This window comes from Neodiprion pinetum, chromosome 1, assembly GCF_021155775.2.
Source record: "Neodiprion pinetum isolate iyNeoPine1 chromosome 1, iyNeoPine1.2, whole genome shotgun sequence".
NCBI classification, from domain to species: Eukaryota; Metazoa; Arthropoda; class Insecta; order Hymenoptera; family Diprionidae; genus Neodiprion; species Neodiprion pinetum.
Window position 1 is genome coordinate 27,018,742 of NC_060232.1, and position 16,636 is coordinate 27,035,377.

General features: G+C 41.9%; 1 protein-coding gene across 2 annotated transcripts in view; it reads right to left on the bottom strand.

The window, feature by feature from the left end:
* Positions 1 to 16,636, bottom strand: part of MCU (mitochondrial calcium uniporter) — a 72,413-nt gene that overhangs the window by 40,863 nt on the left and 14,914 nt on the right. For both annotated transcript variants that reach the window (XM_046637370.2, XM_046637371.2), the window contains exon 2: positions 1,576 to 1,717. In XM_046637370.2, the coding sequence (XP_046493326.1) occupies positions 1,576 to 1,717 (142 nt within the window). The remainder of the gene's footprint in view (positions 1 to 1,575; positions 1,718 to 16,636) is intronic.

Here is a 16,636-nt window from a genome sequence, read left to right on the forward strand (position 1 = left end):
ACCACATTTCGGTAGTGTACGTACATAGTCTTATTCTTCCGACACATTCATCAAGGCAATCCCGAACTTTGAATGCGAGTGCTTTAGTGACACATGCATCTTTGCGTTCTGTCTTTCAGAACGGCCCGTTGCCTTGGGGTTGTCACCCCTCAGAGAACTACCCTCGCTGTCTCGGGGGTACAAGCTTTTCATTTTCCGGGTTGCCTGGATTTATAATTGACTCGTTGATACAATAGTTACGTCCCACTGCCTGGGTCACGATACAGTCGACAACATTGGGATTTTAAAACAACCGAATGATTTTGCCGTGACATGATAATTCAGAATGAGTTCAAAGAGCTTGATTCGTGTACCGCTCGTTTCACTTTTCATCGTTATGAAAAATTTAGTTTCTTACATAAAAAATAATTAGAATGTAACGAAAACTTTATTTATCATTAACCCCATTTGCAAGAGCTGACCCAAGCATTGATCGCCTCCAGAGTTTTTATCGCCGGACATATTTTAATAACACGGTAATAAATCATCGCAATTGCTTTTGCAAGTGTTAATGAATATCATGTAATACGTGAGTCGATCTACTGATATTTCAATAGCGGGCTATGGTACTGGTAATTTCCAAAAGCAAAAAAATTAGATTAAACGATCCTAGAGATTGTACGCAGGTTGCCATACGTGTGGTCTTATAAAAATATCGTGATAAAAGTTGTTGCGTGCGAGTTGATATTCCCTCGTTTACGAGGAGTTTGCACGGCATACTGCATGATTTACAACGAGGTTAAGGCGACTGGCAAAGCACGGAGAATTTGTGTTCACCTATTTATTCAACTGCACTTTTCACGATCGTCAGGTTTGCGCAATTCACTGAACTTCAACGTTGTCCGCAGCGCAAGAAGTAAATGCTGCCGATTCACGTGATCGAGACGTAACTCGTGCAATCGTCTAGCATCAATTAATCATTGATCAAAGTCGTATCACACGAGGGGATCAAGTTCCTCTCTTTGTGAGTCGGTATCACAGAGAAGTAAAGGATCAGGGTTAGATCCGAAGTCTCTGAGTAGGGGGAAGACGGTGAATATCTGCGATTGATTTCGGGGCAGATAGGCACGCGCTTTTTGTTAAAAGGCGCACCCGCGTTATCCCACAGAGAAAACGGCGGATAAGCGAGCTTTTCACTCTGTAGTATCACGAGGGTAAGAATTGACTGCAAATGTCGAGAATTTTTAGTAAAGTGGTACAGAGCTAAAGTACCGTGGAGTGGTCTCGAGTGAACTCCAAGTTGGGATCATAATTTTGAATTCAAGTAGCTGAAGGATTCCTGCTACTAGATCATTTCTGGCTGTAAAAATTACGGCAACGTCTGAAATGAAGACAAAGAGCCTGCCGATGTTTTAAGAAAAAATACAACATCGAGAATTGCACGATTACGGACGGAGAAAAACTGCTTCAATGAAACATTTCCTTGTTACACGATATATAATACACTTCGATTTAATTGCTGCAGTTGATTCAGCACGAGCTGCATTATACAGAACTTCGTAAAATTAGCTTTTTAATTATTTAACGAAAACTCACCGACAAGTTCCGGAGTATCTGCGAAAGTCTTCTTATCCTTCGGCTCTTTCTTCAGACTAGGTTCAAGGCTCGATGAAAACGAGGAAGCAGTGGTGGCCAGTCCACGTCTCGAAACGCTTCTCCATCTCCTGCACCAAGTTTCCTGAAAATCAAATGTTTTTTCTCGTAAAAAAAAAAAATGCACACATACATACCAAGAGTTTAGAACCTAATTTACATTAAAAATATAAATTTGGCTCCAAATACAGCTTTGTTTCCGACTCCTTAATGATATTCAAATACCAACAAAGTTGGCCGAAATCGAAGTTGGATCAACAGGAAATTGGAGCAATATCAACAGTTATCTCACGTCATGGCGCAACGTGCGAAACGTTCTAGGGATGTGTTTTAATTTAGTTAACACAGTGTGTCCAGGCTCTTCGATAATTGGAGTTATCGAGCTGACGTATACTCGATGCACCCGATAGGTGTACCTAGGCGTTGTAATCACCGATCGATGCCTCCGGTGGTTTGGAATCCTCTAACCTTACGTGTCCGAGCTTCTGGAGCTGTATGGTGTCAGTGATGACCAGTACAGGGTTGGCTTGTTGACCGATTGAAACAAAGCGAAACGCCTCGTCGATCGAGTGAGAATCGAGGGATGATTAACGAATCACGCGTTCACTGCTGGAGTTTATTTTCAAGGGAACACCGACGCGTAAGGCCGTTTGTGTAACCGAGCCGATTAATTTGGGATGATTTTCACATCGACTGGATGATATGTTCATCGTCTCATCGTCGGTGCAGCTGTTGGTCGAATTTAATGAGCGACAGGCGAGAGGCGATAATCGGATCAGTTTTCAATCAGTCACTCGGCTTCTCGATCAATGAAATAATCAATGCCAATTCTTATCCGAGTGACCTCGGAATCCAGGACACAAGAGACCCGAGGCGGAGGAAAGTTATTACGGTTTCTAATTTATTCTCTCAGCCCCTGACATTTACCCGGGAAGCAGGCGCGAGGATAATCTTAGGGATGGAACAACGTTGTTATTCCTGGCGGCAAAACAACCAAGAAATACACAAAAGGGCGCGGGTAGAGGAAGTTATGCCGACGCTATCGAAGCTAAGGGCGTTAAAAAATTTTCTCAAGCTATCAATTTCGAGAGTTTAAAGGCAGGGCATCTTTCTTCACGGATACCAGTGTGTTCGAAATGCTGAATTCTTCCAATTATAATAACAATCATCAGAAAGAAATAACAACAGGGGTTGCAAATTTTCATCGACTTTGACGTTTACCGTGTGGAGGGTGGGTTGGTATGCGTTAATCAAAATGATAAAAGAGCTTTAATCGAGGTGCTTTGATGTGGGCGAACGAGATTATATGTAATTAAAATCAATATCGCAAGAAAAGAGATATTCACCGGAAATTTTTTAGCGAAAGAATTTCAACCGCAATTATATGAAATTACGGGAACAATATTAGATTTAAAACGGATCTCTGCACCAAAGTAAAACTGAATACAAGTTGGTTATAAATTTTAATACATTCGTAACATGTTCACATCAAACGATCTCTAACATAGGTGTGTACGGATTGTTGGTATAAATTATATTATTCGTTATCCTCAAAATTAGCATGCCCACCATTTTACTCAGGGTGTTTGGATTTATTTATCGCAGCCTGTCACCGTCGAACGTAATACGTGTGGGGTAAATTGGACAAATTTGCATGAGAACACAGTACGCCGCTTGATTACGGACAATTGCCAGTAGCTCAACACGTCTACTTTTAGTACCTAGCTACACGAAGAGCCCTAGGAGTAAAGGATGAAGTAAGGACGCACGTACTCGGATATAAATTGAATACACTACAGTTTTCGGTTGATCCCAACCAAACGCGGTATTCGACGGATGATTTGATTCAAAAAGGATTTACACTCTCCGCATTGCAGGTTAGGATGAACCAGCTGCTGGAAAGCTCTTTCTCACTCACGGGATTACAACCTCTACTTTGGGAGTTACCCTACCGACCGAAAAGGGTCGCTCTGCAAAATGGCGAATTTGAAATTCAAAGCGAGACATCGCAGAAACACAAAAAGAAACGAAAATTCAAAATTACCACTGAATGTCAACGTCATCGCATATGCTCTGGGGAGCGTGGAGTTTCACGAAATACTGAATAACCCCCTCGGCGACAGCCTCATATTATGTGCCGTCAACTGGGTAGGCGGTTTGACATCGCTCTCGAATTGACCACATTCGACAGAGTCGAGTCAATAACACATTATTTGCCTAGATATTCGGAATTCCATTCCGCGCAGGCAGCGCGTCACTGATCCAGTTGGTTTGTACAATAGTGATATCAGGTTCTACCGGAGCCCTTTATGATCTACGAGTTCAAGCGAGTGTCTCCAGACCAGCCGTATGCTGGTGGACGTTCACAACGAGTGGAGGATATTCAAGCGAAATAATTGAATTTATGAAATTCAACTTCTCGTCACGCGAAAGCCTGACTTTGTGCCAAGAATGAAAGTGAGGATAAGAAACAGCGGTTCGAACGTACGATCAACTGCTAATGTGACGCAAACTGCGAATCTTCAGGGGAATTAAGTGTTGTGGAATTGTTCGAAACGTCGAATCACCGCGTCGATTCTGGCGAGAAAAAAAAGCCGATTCTTCCATCGTCAACATTAAATAGTTATAAATTAACACAAGAGTATTCGACGAAATGCGATAACGGAATCACGTGATATTGTCACGAAATGTGTGAGATTAATCCGATATCTAGACTATCCTGCAAAATCGTATGTTTATTTACTTTGCAAATTAGGTTTTCCTCACCTCTGGCTTAACAAAGTACCTGAATGAGTTTGCACGAGAACGAATTTGAGAACAATTAATTGTCAAAGTCTGTTTGCGGTGTGGTTGGCCTATCCGGGAAGATAACAGTCCCCAAGCACGCATAGAAGCAGCTATCCGCGTGCATCCCACTGTGTACAAATCGTGCCTCACATGGGTTCGCGTGTATCCACGCATGTGATTTGGGCTTGGTATTCATTCGAGCGTGAATACCGCTATTGACAAAACCTTGCCGGTAGCTCCGAGTGTTCACTCCCATTTTTGAGGATCAGGCTCGACGCCGAATGATTGGTTCGAGACCATCTCTCTCTCTCTCTCTGAAGAACCCCAGAGACAAGTGGCGTAGTGTAACAATTAATGAATGGCAAATCTTTGAACCTAACCCTCCGACTTTGCAATATCAAGTGCAGCAGAGCCTGTAATTCAACAGATTCACGCAACAATTGCAGAAGTTAGAAATTGGAGATCCTACAGCAAAATTCGTAGATTCAATACTTTTACATGGTGAATTTGGTTAAGCAATTCTTAAAATCTGACAGGTGTGAACCGATTTGTAGATCGTGCAAAATATGCTGTAATTCCTCCATGTTAGTGGCCACTTCTTTTGTAATAAAGCGTATCAACTGTACCTTCAAGATATCTCTACCACCCCGTTTCAGGAATTGCCTGATGTAAGAAAATAACGATTCTTTCTGATTTCGTTGAAACGAAACTGGACGCTGATCGAACGGCGAAGCTTTCCTCCCTTCAAATCGGGTCCAATTTCACAGAGTCAAAGATCATGCACAGCGAAGTTGGTTCTGGTCCTCATTGCATCAACTAAAGTCAGACTACCAGAGGATTGCTTCCTCGGTTATCGAAGCAGAAGACGGCGAATCGATTTGAGATATTTGCAGACGAATCACGCGATCAATCTTCGTACTTTGTCACCAAGCGGGAGGAGAGAAATGAATTGTTTGGTCCGGCGTCTCGGCCGATTGGAGACGAGCCGCGTGTTATTTTCGTCGGGTCTCCCACCGGACGTGAAAAAGTAGCTATAGTGCAGGAAGGTTGGTAATCTCGATTCCGCCAACTACGCTTCGCCTCATCAATTCTGATTATACGTCCCTATTTATCGACATATCCAGCGACGGTCACCGAGGGTTAATAATACCGAACGCAATTTCGATATTAACACGATTATCCGCCGAAAGTTTTTCATTTCTGTGTTATTTTATAGCACAGAATTTCTGCCGACATATCCGAAGCATGTATTCCAAACTTTTCCACATCTTTTTTTAAATATATTTATTTTTATTCACCTCTAAACCTGTACTCTCAAAGCTCTCAAGACATCCTGAACGTGGATGTAACTTTAGTTTTTTTCTTCTTAAAATTCGACCAGCAGGTGAAGTCGATGTTATTAAAAGATTCCTCCGCACGAGATATAATACACGAGAAAAATACGCAAGTCGTTGCGCAATCCAAGGTAAAATTTTCCGGGGAGTTAACTAACGGCAAATTCATAGAGGCTTGATAACAACGAGCTTTCTGATCACGAAACACATCATCAGATGATCACAATTGACAGATAATTACTTTCATTACGAGATGTGGGCGGGTGGAAAGCGATTTTGAAATAGACGAGTTGCTGCGAAACGGCGAGGGCAGATGGATTATATTTAACATGTCTCTTTATTTATTTAAGGAGACAAGTCGTTTTGGCAAAGCACTTCGAGCGTTTCTAAACCAGGGCACTCAAGCTTCGAAGCTTTTCGTATCGCTAGGTAGCTACGGGATCAATCTTTCACTGGCTAAAACAGTTTTTACGCCATTTTTTAACCTCAGGATTTTACTTCCATGCATCTTGAACGGCAGGTGCGGCATAGCCTGGAATTTCTGAAGGACTCTTTATCGATTCACTGCTGCGGTGCAATGGCATTTATCTCCTCTTGTCTCTTCCCTCAGCATCTCGTCTAGACTTCCGGGCGCCCATAGTAATGATGCTAATGATAATTTACCTACGGTATTATTCGTTCACAGAATTATGAACCTGTGAAGAATGGATTATAATTAAGGGCATTGTCTTCTCTACAATTTCAATTTCTATTGGCCATGATCAGAGTTAAGACCTGGTTTACTACAATCATTGATGTTTCGTATAATATATTGATAATACGTTGATAATTCATCGACTATCGTTATTGTTTTCATTCGATTTATTACGGACGAAATCTTTTCTGCTCTTTTGAAGACTTCTATTCAATAAAGTACCCGTCAAGTACTGAGTTAATCAACGGTACGAAAAAGAGCCAACGTTGATTCTTGACAGTTTTCCATTTCATTATACGCTACCCTGCGGTAACGTTTCACCCTTGTACCTACCCTGTATAAATTATTCATTGGTAATTTACATTGAGCTGTTTTTTAAGCATCAGATTTCGTGAGGATATTTTCAAACCGGGTTATAAAATATTTCCAAGTCGGTGTACAGATGATACAAATTTCGCGTTATACCCTAGGCAAAATTTTTCGTATTCGGCTTGGTGGTGGATGCAAAGGGAGATAAAAAAACACGAATGGATGCTGTTGGAGTTCCGAGATTTCCCAAATTACCTAAACAACAAAACAAAAGTTAGACTCAGTGTCGCCACGTAGGAGGCACGAAACCGAATCCGACCCAGCTCTGAGACCTGGGCTCGAGTCATCAAGTAAAAATACAACTCTACAAGCCACGTACAGCTTGCAGGCGACGTCGTAAATGCTGTCGCTATTTTTGCAGATCATTAAATCTCGTTATGCAATTTTGAAAAAAGACGTGGAATCCCGACGATTTTTTAAGAGTATAGAAGGGATGAAAACTAAGTATAAAAAAAATTACAAGAATAGAGGCATAAAAAATCAACTCTCCTTAGCAACAAAAAAAATCAAACTCCCGACTGAAGTGAGGAAAAGTTTTCATCGAAAATATCAATCTTCTATACATATATATGTATTCGCAACTTGCCAGCACAGATTTCAAACGTCACCTGATGATTTATTCGCCGAAAAAGAAATACCAAAAACGTTGAAGAGGGTCGTAGGTACACGAATATACATAGTTGTAGATACATCTTATCAGTCTACGTTTGATGTGCCTGTTACGCGTGTAGGGTGGGGCCAATATCGAACCAAAGAAGCAAACCAGGCGGCAGGGAGAAACTCCGAGTTAGGTGAGCTGTGGCTGGCTGAAGGGTGCCAGACTCTGGGGTATGACCTAAAAATTCCGGGTGGAGCTACATTTTTCAGAACTTAGATGGCAAGCGTACGAGACGTAACTCTTCCGAATTCTCGTTTCAGGTCAGGTCGGAAAAGGATTCGTAAAAGTTTTAGAAGTTACACAACTATTTATCAATAAAACTCCAAATCGCTTCTCAAAATGCGCTTTCCAATGTTGATACTTTCGAATACTATGCTTTTCACTATCCTCTGACGGAACGGTAGTGCGAATAAAAAAAGAAAAAACACAAGATCTCCGTACATTAGTAAAATGAAGTCAATTCAAGAAGTGGGGAAAAACTTCGGTTGCATTCCGCACGTGCAGTAGGCGTGATTTTGGTTTTTTGCACGAATTATGCGGATGCTAGTTGGCCTGCGGTGATAAAAAAAAAAAAAAAAAAAAAAATAGAACCAACCTGAAACGAAAGCTCGACTGCAAAGCGCTTGCTTTATTGTCCGGAGCAGCCTGACATACAAAGACTGAGCACGGCAATAACGCAAAAGAGAAAAGTGCGGGTAACGTTTTGAGCTTTGAAGTAGAAAATTGGCCAGGACTTACCGCGTCAGGTGCTCGATGTCAAAAGAACATTTTCTCTGCGGAATTTATTTTAATAATTTTTTTTATCGAGATGCAAAACACGGTTCACACTCGACAATTATTTTCGAATTTTTATCTATTTCGAAGAAATCTTTCACTCCCATTTCACGATGCGACGCGAACATTATCGGTAAAATTTTTACTCTCTTTCGTACAGCATTGCGACATTTTCCGTACTCTGTCCAGTTTTCACAGTTTAATTTTATTCACGAGCATTGCCGCTGCATCCATCTCGCAGCGTGGATGAGAGGAGAAAAAAATCTAGCATCATGTGCGAATGGTAGAAAGAAACGACGCGGGTTTCGCGTATCTGGTGATAGATATTACGTACAGTTGACATTCTTGAGTATTTGCACGAAACTCAACTCGACTGAAGGAATTCGATTGAGGGTATTCCGTAAACAGATGGATAGATGCTTGGATACAAGTATCGCATTACCAAAAATCTCTACATTTTCCAAATGCTAACACAAGCGACTGGTATTCTCATATCTATACCGAAACGAAAAGATGGAACCTAAACGACAAAATTCGAAAACTCTTATTTTTCTTCCACATTCCGCATACCGTAGTTTTCATTAGGGAAATCTCCAGAGTTTAATTTACTACCTACAACTTTCATAAGTCTTGAACCTGAGATGATCCCCGGCGGACGAAAGTTCTGAAGTAAAAGAGACTTACCGTGTGTTAAACTACATTTATATAGGGATTACCCCGTGTTCCGCGTCAATCGCAGTAACTTTTTTTTCACTACCGCAGATCGGTATTGAAATTTTTAATTCAAATGAAAACTTCGAACGCCTGTCACGATCACTAACACTTAGTACTTGTCCTCTCAAACAGTCATTGTTGATATTAAAATTGCACGGATTTAACGATTCATTTATACTTCCTTAGACTTTGAACTTTGAACCGATGAAAAATTTATCATCGTTTTATGACGTTATGACTAGACGCGAGACTGTACGACATGGAAAATTCTATGACAATCGAAGACAAGTCTTGTACCAGATTTCTAAACTTAAATACGTTGTACTGTTTAATTGAACTGGGAGGACAGTCATTTTTAGTGTACTTACAACCACCGAAGCGGCTGTGTTCGTCCGGTCATCTAATCTCATTCTTTTCTTCAAAAAGCAAAGGATTTCCCCGGAGAATAATATCCGTAAATTCGGCAAAAGCACAAAGGTTTTCCCAAGATAGGAATAAAGATAAGAGCAGCGAGGCTCCCTGATAGTCGATGAACTGCAGCACTTTCCTCTTGATCGCTCCTTTTTCGGTTAGTGTCAGAAAACGTGGCTCGAATAATCAGCCGCGAAATGCCCGAACTTTACCTGCTGATAATTAGTTACGCGGAGAATTATCTCAGAATTCCGGAACATCCATCGCCGTAGGAATTGTAACCGCAAAACTTATCACTCCAGGAAATTATTTCCAAGTGTTAATTAGCAGTGATCTCAAAAGGTCAGTGACGTTCGGTCTTCGCGGTGAAACTGAAACGAAGTTCACCCAAGGATAAGCCCGCAAGCTTGCAAAATGGCTGGCGTTACACGCAGCCTGGATTTCGGAGTGCAGACCTGGAACGTAATCAAATGTTTGTTCTTGTTTGCCTCCCGAGCTTCAGGCAAGGAGATGAAAGCAACACGCGTGTTCCCAAGTGTCCCGTTTCTAAAGGGAAATATAATGGCACGAATATCAATCGATTCTCCTGTCCCGGTATATGGCTCTATAACATCCGCGTGTTGGCTCGCGGCGTAGCCATAAACACGCTAAGGTCCTCGTCGACATCCATTCGCGCGGGTTTCCCCAATAAATTTTGCGCCTCAAATATTTGAAAATCTTTTAGCGAGTTTGAAATCGTAAGGCGAGTACGCGTCAGGGTAAATTTACCACCTAATTCCAAGCTCAGTGCATTCATTTCATTCCGTAGAAGATTAACAAAACCTTCGAAAGTTCTCCAAACCATTTCAGATGTAATGCATCACACAAGAATAATCAAGTAGATCAGTGTTCAAAGTAGTTCCGACGAATTAGGATCAAAGACTGAAAAAGTACATACAAATATGATAGTTGCCGAGGCACTCCGACTTGAGAACTCTTTGAGTTCGAGTCATCAATCAGCCCAGAATTACTTATTTTTTCGTTTCTGCTTTTACTGATCGAAAATTTGATGCTTTTCAAAGATTCTCGTGTTTATCCAACGGCAGAAGGATATTGTCTAAACAATTAGACACCAAACTATCCCAAACTTAAGCAGCAGTTGAATCCGTTCAGTTTCCGACATCAACTGTTTTCACTTTTAGCGTATTCAGCTATTCTCGAAGCATGCATACACATGTGATATACACGTCAAGTTTGGGCGAAAATATTTCCTCGACTAACTTTTTCTGTACGTACCTAAAAACACCTGCAGCTTTGAATAATACTTGAAGACCATTTTCCTTTTTTTCTTCTGCAACGAACGGCCGGTCTTTCTAGTCAAGAATTACCCGAAGCTGTGTCCTAAAAGTTCGTGGGTTCATCAAAGCTTAAGCCCCGTTGACCGAACCCATCTGATCATTAGATTCCGATCCGCATCTGTACGAGATTAGATTAACCTCAAAACCAGGAGGACTGCGAGGATGTAGTTTCAAGATTTAAAGACCGACGGGTCGCCCGCGTCGTCTTTGACAATAGTTTCGCTTCACCGACAGCACTCTCTGCAGTACCTTGGCTGCACGCAAGACTGCCATTGTCGACTTTCGGTTCCCAAGGAGCTCGAAAACCACCGTTCCTCAATGACTATCAGAGGGATTCTCCAGCCCTCCAGAAGCATGCGACTTAAATATTTCACGATAGTGTCTCTGAGTTTATCTTGCAGAGCGTACCTCAGGGTTGCGCGTTCGCTCGAGTACTTAAATGATCAACGCGAGACAAGGGAGAGAGCGAGGAGAATGGGATGAGCTAGAGGAAGATATGGAGGTATGGAGGTGAGAGCCGCAAGATGGTAATTGAGATGAATAGTCGGGGGCGAATATGTACTGGATAATTCATCACTCCGCGGGTTCATTTTTTTTGACATTCGCTTTTACATGAGAAGAGCAGTTTCGATCTTCCGAACACATTGTAACTGTGTCGTGGAAACGAGACTCCAATTGTCCAACCACAGTCGCGGTAAAATTCTCAAATGATACTGATATGGTAATTCAATATTCAGTACCATGATCAGATAACGATAAATTTGTCAAGAATATTTTAAGGAATGCAAATTGGTCGTACTTAAGTTTAAATTATGGGTACCTACACGATGTTGTTCGCGTTATATTCCACGCACGTAACGTGAGACAGGCTTGATCGGAGCTAACGTCATCAAGGAACATACCATTTCACCTACCGAATTCTAACATCATTGTGAACCTAACGTCTTAGCCCAGTCGCTTTCACTTCGATTGTTCCTGACTGCGAGAGGCGACGCGCAGACACTCATCCTGACTTTTATCTGATTTAACGTCGAAGGCACTGTAGTATACGAACAGGGAGAAGAAAGGAGACCTCCAAGGACGCGTTCACCGTATAAATCCCGTGGAAACGCCGCTCCTTCCACGACGCATTCAAAGTTAAAATTTCCCCAGAGTGAATCTGCGATTGGACTCGGTGATTACGAACTGCGCGTAAACCGTCCCCTAGCTTCTTTACGGTATACGATTTTCCGTAGCTTCGTCGACCAGTAAGAAGCCGCGAGTAATTAAGGGTAGATACAGTAAACGGTTAAGCCGCTTTCCACCATTTAGTGGTAATTGAAAGAGGGTAATGTTCAAAATTGTTTGTCCTCAGACATTGAGCAGGCCTTCTCGAACATGCTCGATTGTATCCAAGCTCGAGGGTTGGCAAAAATTGTAGAAATTCTTCTCAAGTGTTGGTAAAACGTGACTGAGACTTTTTCGGTGGATCAATACGGTTATAATCGCAATCTAAAGTTTCTCCTGGAGTAAAAGCAGCACTTCGTCAAGATATCCGACACGTGAATCCTGTGTCGTACACCATTGCCTTTGTTCTCAAGATCTCGATAAGCGTTAAAGGGGTAAGTGAAGAGCTTAAGTCAAGACACTCTACACGGTTTTATTCCACCAAGTTCAAGTGCTAATGCCGTGCACTGAGAAAGGCTTTCTATCTACCTTGCCAGCAGATAGATCGATCCCCGATGCGGATGTGATACATTCGTCATAAATATTGAACCGACGCCGCGACGTTCATCTCTCAGCGGAAAAGTTTTTCAATATGAAAACTGGACGATTCCAAAACTTTCAAGGGCTTAGTCGTTCACCCCCATATCCCTTTCTTTTCTTGCTTTCCATTTTCGCTCTTCCTTTTCCCTATCCTTTTATCGAGGATGATTTGGTTGCCTTAAAGACGCAACCGACGAGGTGGAAGGCTTTCATTGCGTAAAGGAATTCAGAATATAGCTTTTCTTCACCGAACTAACGCATTCACACATATCAACCCGGTTATTTATCTTTCACGGGATGTTGAGGAATGTCTTATCCACCGACAGGCATAAACAGATGCCATACTTCACATCCTGACGCTTGTCAATTTTTCACTAGATCTTAAATAATTCCCAATTCAACCGGATGATTTTACATCTCTGCGACTTATTCAGGTTAATCGAACAGGGAAACGCCGCAATTATTAATATACGACGTCGCTTTCCTCGGGCGTCCAATCAATTTGCCCGTACATCCTGCACAAGGTTGACCTTTGACCGTGTCAATCGATTACACGCGCGTCTCCCTTGGGACTTGTAAAATAGCAGCATTTTTTACGGTATATCGCCCTGTAGGTAATATCTTTCCAGTTTCGGTTTAACTACCAGTACTTTGAATGCATGAAAAGTAAAACGTACGTTTCAAGCACAAACGTATTGTAACTTAGGTATTGCCTTTTCTTGAGTTTTATTCTCGAATTTTCAGGTTTTAGGTTACTCTGAAGTCGCGGCTTTGGCTCAATGATGTTTCAAGTTTTATTTCCTCTGTATATTTGCGCGAAAACGTTGTGAAATATAATTTCTGTCGACGCGTAAAAGGCTCACATTTCACTTCAAACGATTTCTCGTGAAACTCAAGAGTCTTTATTCGTAATGTCATTTTTCCATTTGAATATATTACCTTGTAATAGTCGATAAAAAAGTATCATCATATTTCCCAAAACATATATCTTTGTGCTTAAGAACACCTCACTTAGTATCACTATAGAGTTATCTTGGCATCAAATTACACTGTAGACACTCGAGGGAAATGAGTAAATGAAGAAAAAAAAAGATAATAAGAAGAAAATTCAACAAAACGGTCAAATTTGTTATGTGGATGGAAAAAAAAACCCAAGGAAACCTTCAATCGAACTTTTCCTCGACTGAAAGCAATAACGCCACTTCTGACGTTATCCGAGTGAAAGTAAACACGGACTCCTATATTTGCGCCGGCAATTTCACGATGAGCGCCAAAGTTAAACCGAAAATATCATCTTCCAAAAAGAATATTCGAAACCCCATTACCCAACCGATTCGTACAAGTACCAAAAATCGCAGTGTTCACGAAAATTGTAACACGTTTGTCAAGCATCGCAGGAAAAAGAAGTACCCAACATACACGCGCACCCAATAAATGAAAGAGGAAACCATTTTTTCCCCGGGAGAAAGAAGCCCGTTACAGAAGTAGGGACGAAGTGAATGATGGGGAAAATTCGCGTAACACCGGCAGAAAAGGAAAAGGAAAACAAAAATGAAAGCACAGAGTGATCCGTGCGTGTCGGAGACTTGAAAGACGAGCGATACCACGGGGTGTGTATACAGGTATAATTTCTGCGTAGAATTTTGGCCGGGGATAGCAGATCGATGCGATGGCGCCCGACGCAGCGTCCGCAGTCTGGAACCTCTGAAACATCCCCTCTGACATATACCGCGGGGTAACGCAACGCAACGTAAATACGAACGACGGCTTGTCCCCGGCTGTAATCCTCCAACATCATCCTCCACCTCAAGCGGCCAACTTGTCCTCAACTTTTTAACAATTCCTCACCAAAACCTCAAAATCCCTCGAGTCCTAATGAACTCATTTTCCCCCAACGTGTTAACGGCACGCTTCGTTGAATTCTAAAAAGCCGCGCTTTCAAAGGACGCGCTGAATATCAACGGACTCGAGCCTAACATTCCACTAGAGCTTTTTAGTGTAGGTACCCGGAACGAGATGAGGAACAAGTTGGTAACGTTGACGTTACAACGTTACTTTAACGATGCATGTTCAGGAAAGATCGTCACTTTGCATCTTTAGCAATGTCGATAATTTAGTAAACCACGATAAACTAAGCATACTCTTATTCTGAAAAGTCAACTCCTTGAAGGTCGTTCTAAAATTGTTCAATAATAATTTTCTTCCTCATGTTTCGTTACGCTAACGTGACTAACTTCAAACTCATGTGACGAGCACAATGGTCTGCAAGTGCAAAATGAGACCAGTGCATTCGGAGAACATGGACTATCGAATGAAAACCAGAGCCGGAATTTCTGCGGTCCAGGCTTTTTCACGCTCATTTCTCTTCTTTATTGTACGATGAGATGGTTACACGTGTATGTAAATAAACGAAAACTTAGGAACGAGATTTTTGATAAATTTTGTCTCTAAATCAGAACTGAGTGACCGATGCAAGCTAGTTTCCATGGACTCCGATGAACCGTCACCATCAGATGGTCCTCGACGGAGAGTCTAGACGGCATCGAGGACTTTCGGGTTTCCGTGCCAACGTAAGCCACAACGGATTAGTAATTTAAATTTATGTGAAACGATTTGGGTCAGGTCGTGGGGGTGCAGAGGTCGGATGGATGAAGGGGTGCTGAGAATACTTGGCAAACATCTTACTCAGCTCGCAAGGATTACTTTGCAATGATTCTTCGGAGGCTTGAACAGGTTGTAGGTTGTAGGTACGTGCGGCAAGGCCAGAAATTACAAGGTGCGTGAAATGAATTCCGAAAGTACTCCAACAGGGGTCCTCCTCATGCGCGTAACACCGTAGGAATTTCACGTACCATGTCAACACCAGTTATACAACCAAAGCGTTATCCTTCGTGCGTAGTACAAAATTATTCGCAGAATTCGTCCGTAACAGGGAATACCCTAGATATTTTCTCACATTTTTTGCCACTTCCAAGTTTTCCATTTAACGTCTACCGTGGTAAATATAAATCTACAGCAATTTTGGCATGATTTACAAATATGTTAATAAGAGTTACAAAACCAATAATAAGAGTTACGATATGCTTAACTAGATCTACCGCAATTGATGGAGATTTGACGCCAAAAAAGTCTTGTCCGTACATTCATCACATGAGATGTAACATCTGCATTACATTTTTTCCGTGCATCGTGCACATTACAGATCCTGCATACTTTGAGCTTATAGAAGTGAAAAAAAAAGTGAATAAGGAAGATGCAGAGAAAAAAAAGATCGTTCAAATATTCAGCTCATGCATTGCAAATCCCGGGAGAGGTTAGGGATGAAAAATTTGAAAAGAAAAAGTAAGGTTACCGAGTGCTGTTACTTCTCGCTCCGGAACTACCGAACCTTCGTATTTCTATCGAACTTCCCTTATCACACTAAAAGGCAACCTTCCAACGGCTCAGCTTTTCCGAGACTGGAATGGTAAACACCAAGTATCGTACGGAATCGCCTCTCGCACGCTCAATTCCAGGAATCGAAATGCTTGAACAACTCCATGCGCTAGCATTAGGTACTCCATGTTATATTATGCCTATGAAAAGAACTGGGTCTGTGAATTCCATACCAAAGCGCAGGCGATAAAGTGCGAGTTAAAGTCACGAGTAAGAAAAGCTGCCAAACGTACCTAGAAGCATATCCTGAGAAGATGGGTGCCGAATTGACGAAACAAAAGTGCTTGAAGGTAAATTGGCTGACTGTTCACGACCAGGTCTCGGATCGTTAGCTATTTGAAGGTAATCGTAGCAGCGCCTAAAGCGAAAACAGATATTCGTGGGCATGACAGGATTGGACGGTGAACAAGATGCCAATGCAAAGTTCAGAAACACGCGATTCGCCTCCAATGATTTTTACGAACTTTGATTTGAAAATTTACGATGCTTAATTACTCGCTCCGATATCATTGTCTCAACACTTTGTTGCCATTATTATCCTACGTAGTGAGACACCGCGATTGGGAGAGGCGTACCTCTGGATGATTGCTTAATCATTCAGCCACTGTATGATTGGATCCGTTCAAAATTTCCAAGTGTAACAATGGCGCACGGTTTAATGTTTGCAGGGCATTATAAGCTCGAACGTGCCGAGGCATACAGAACTCGGCTGGACGGAGTTGGCCGGTATTCAAGTTCAAGTATG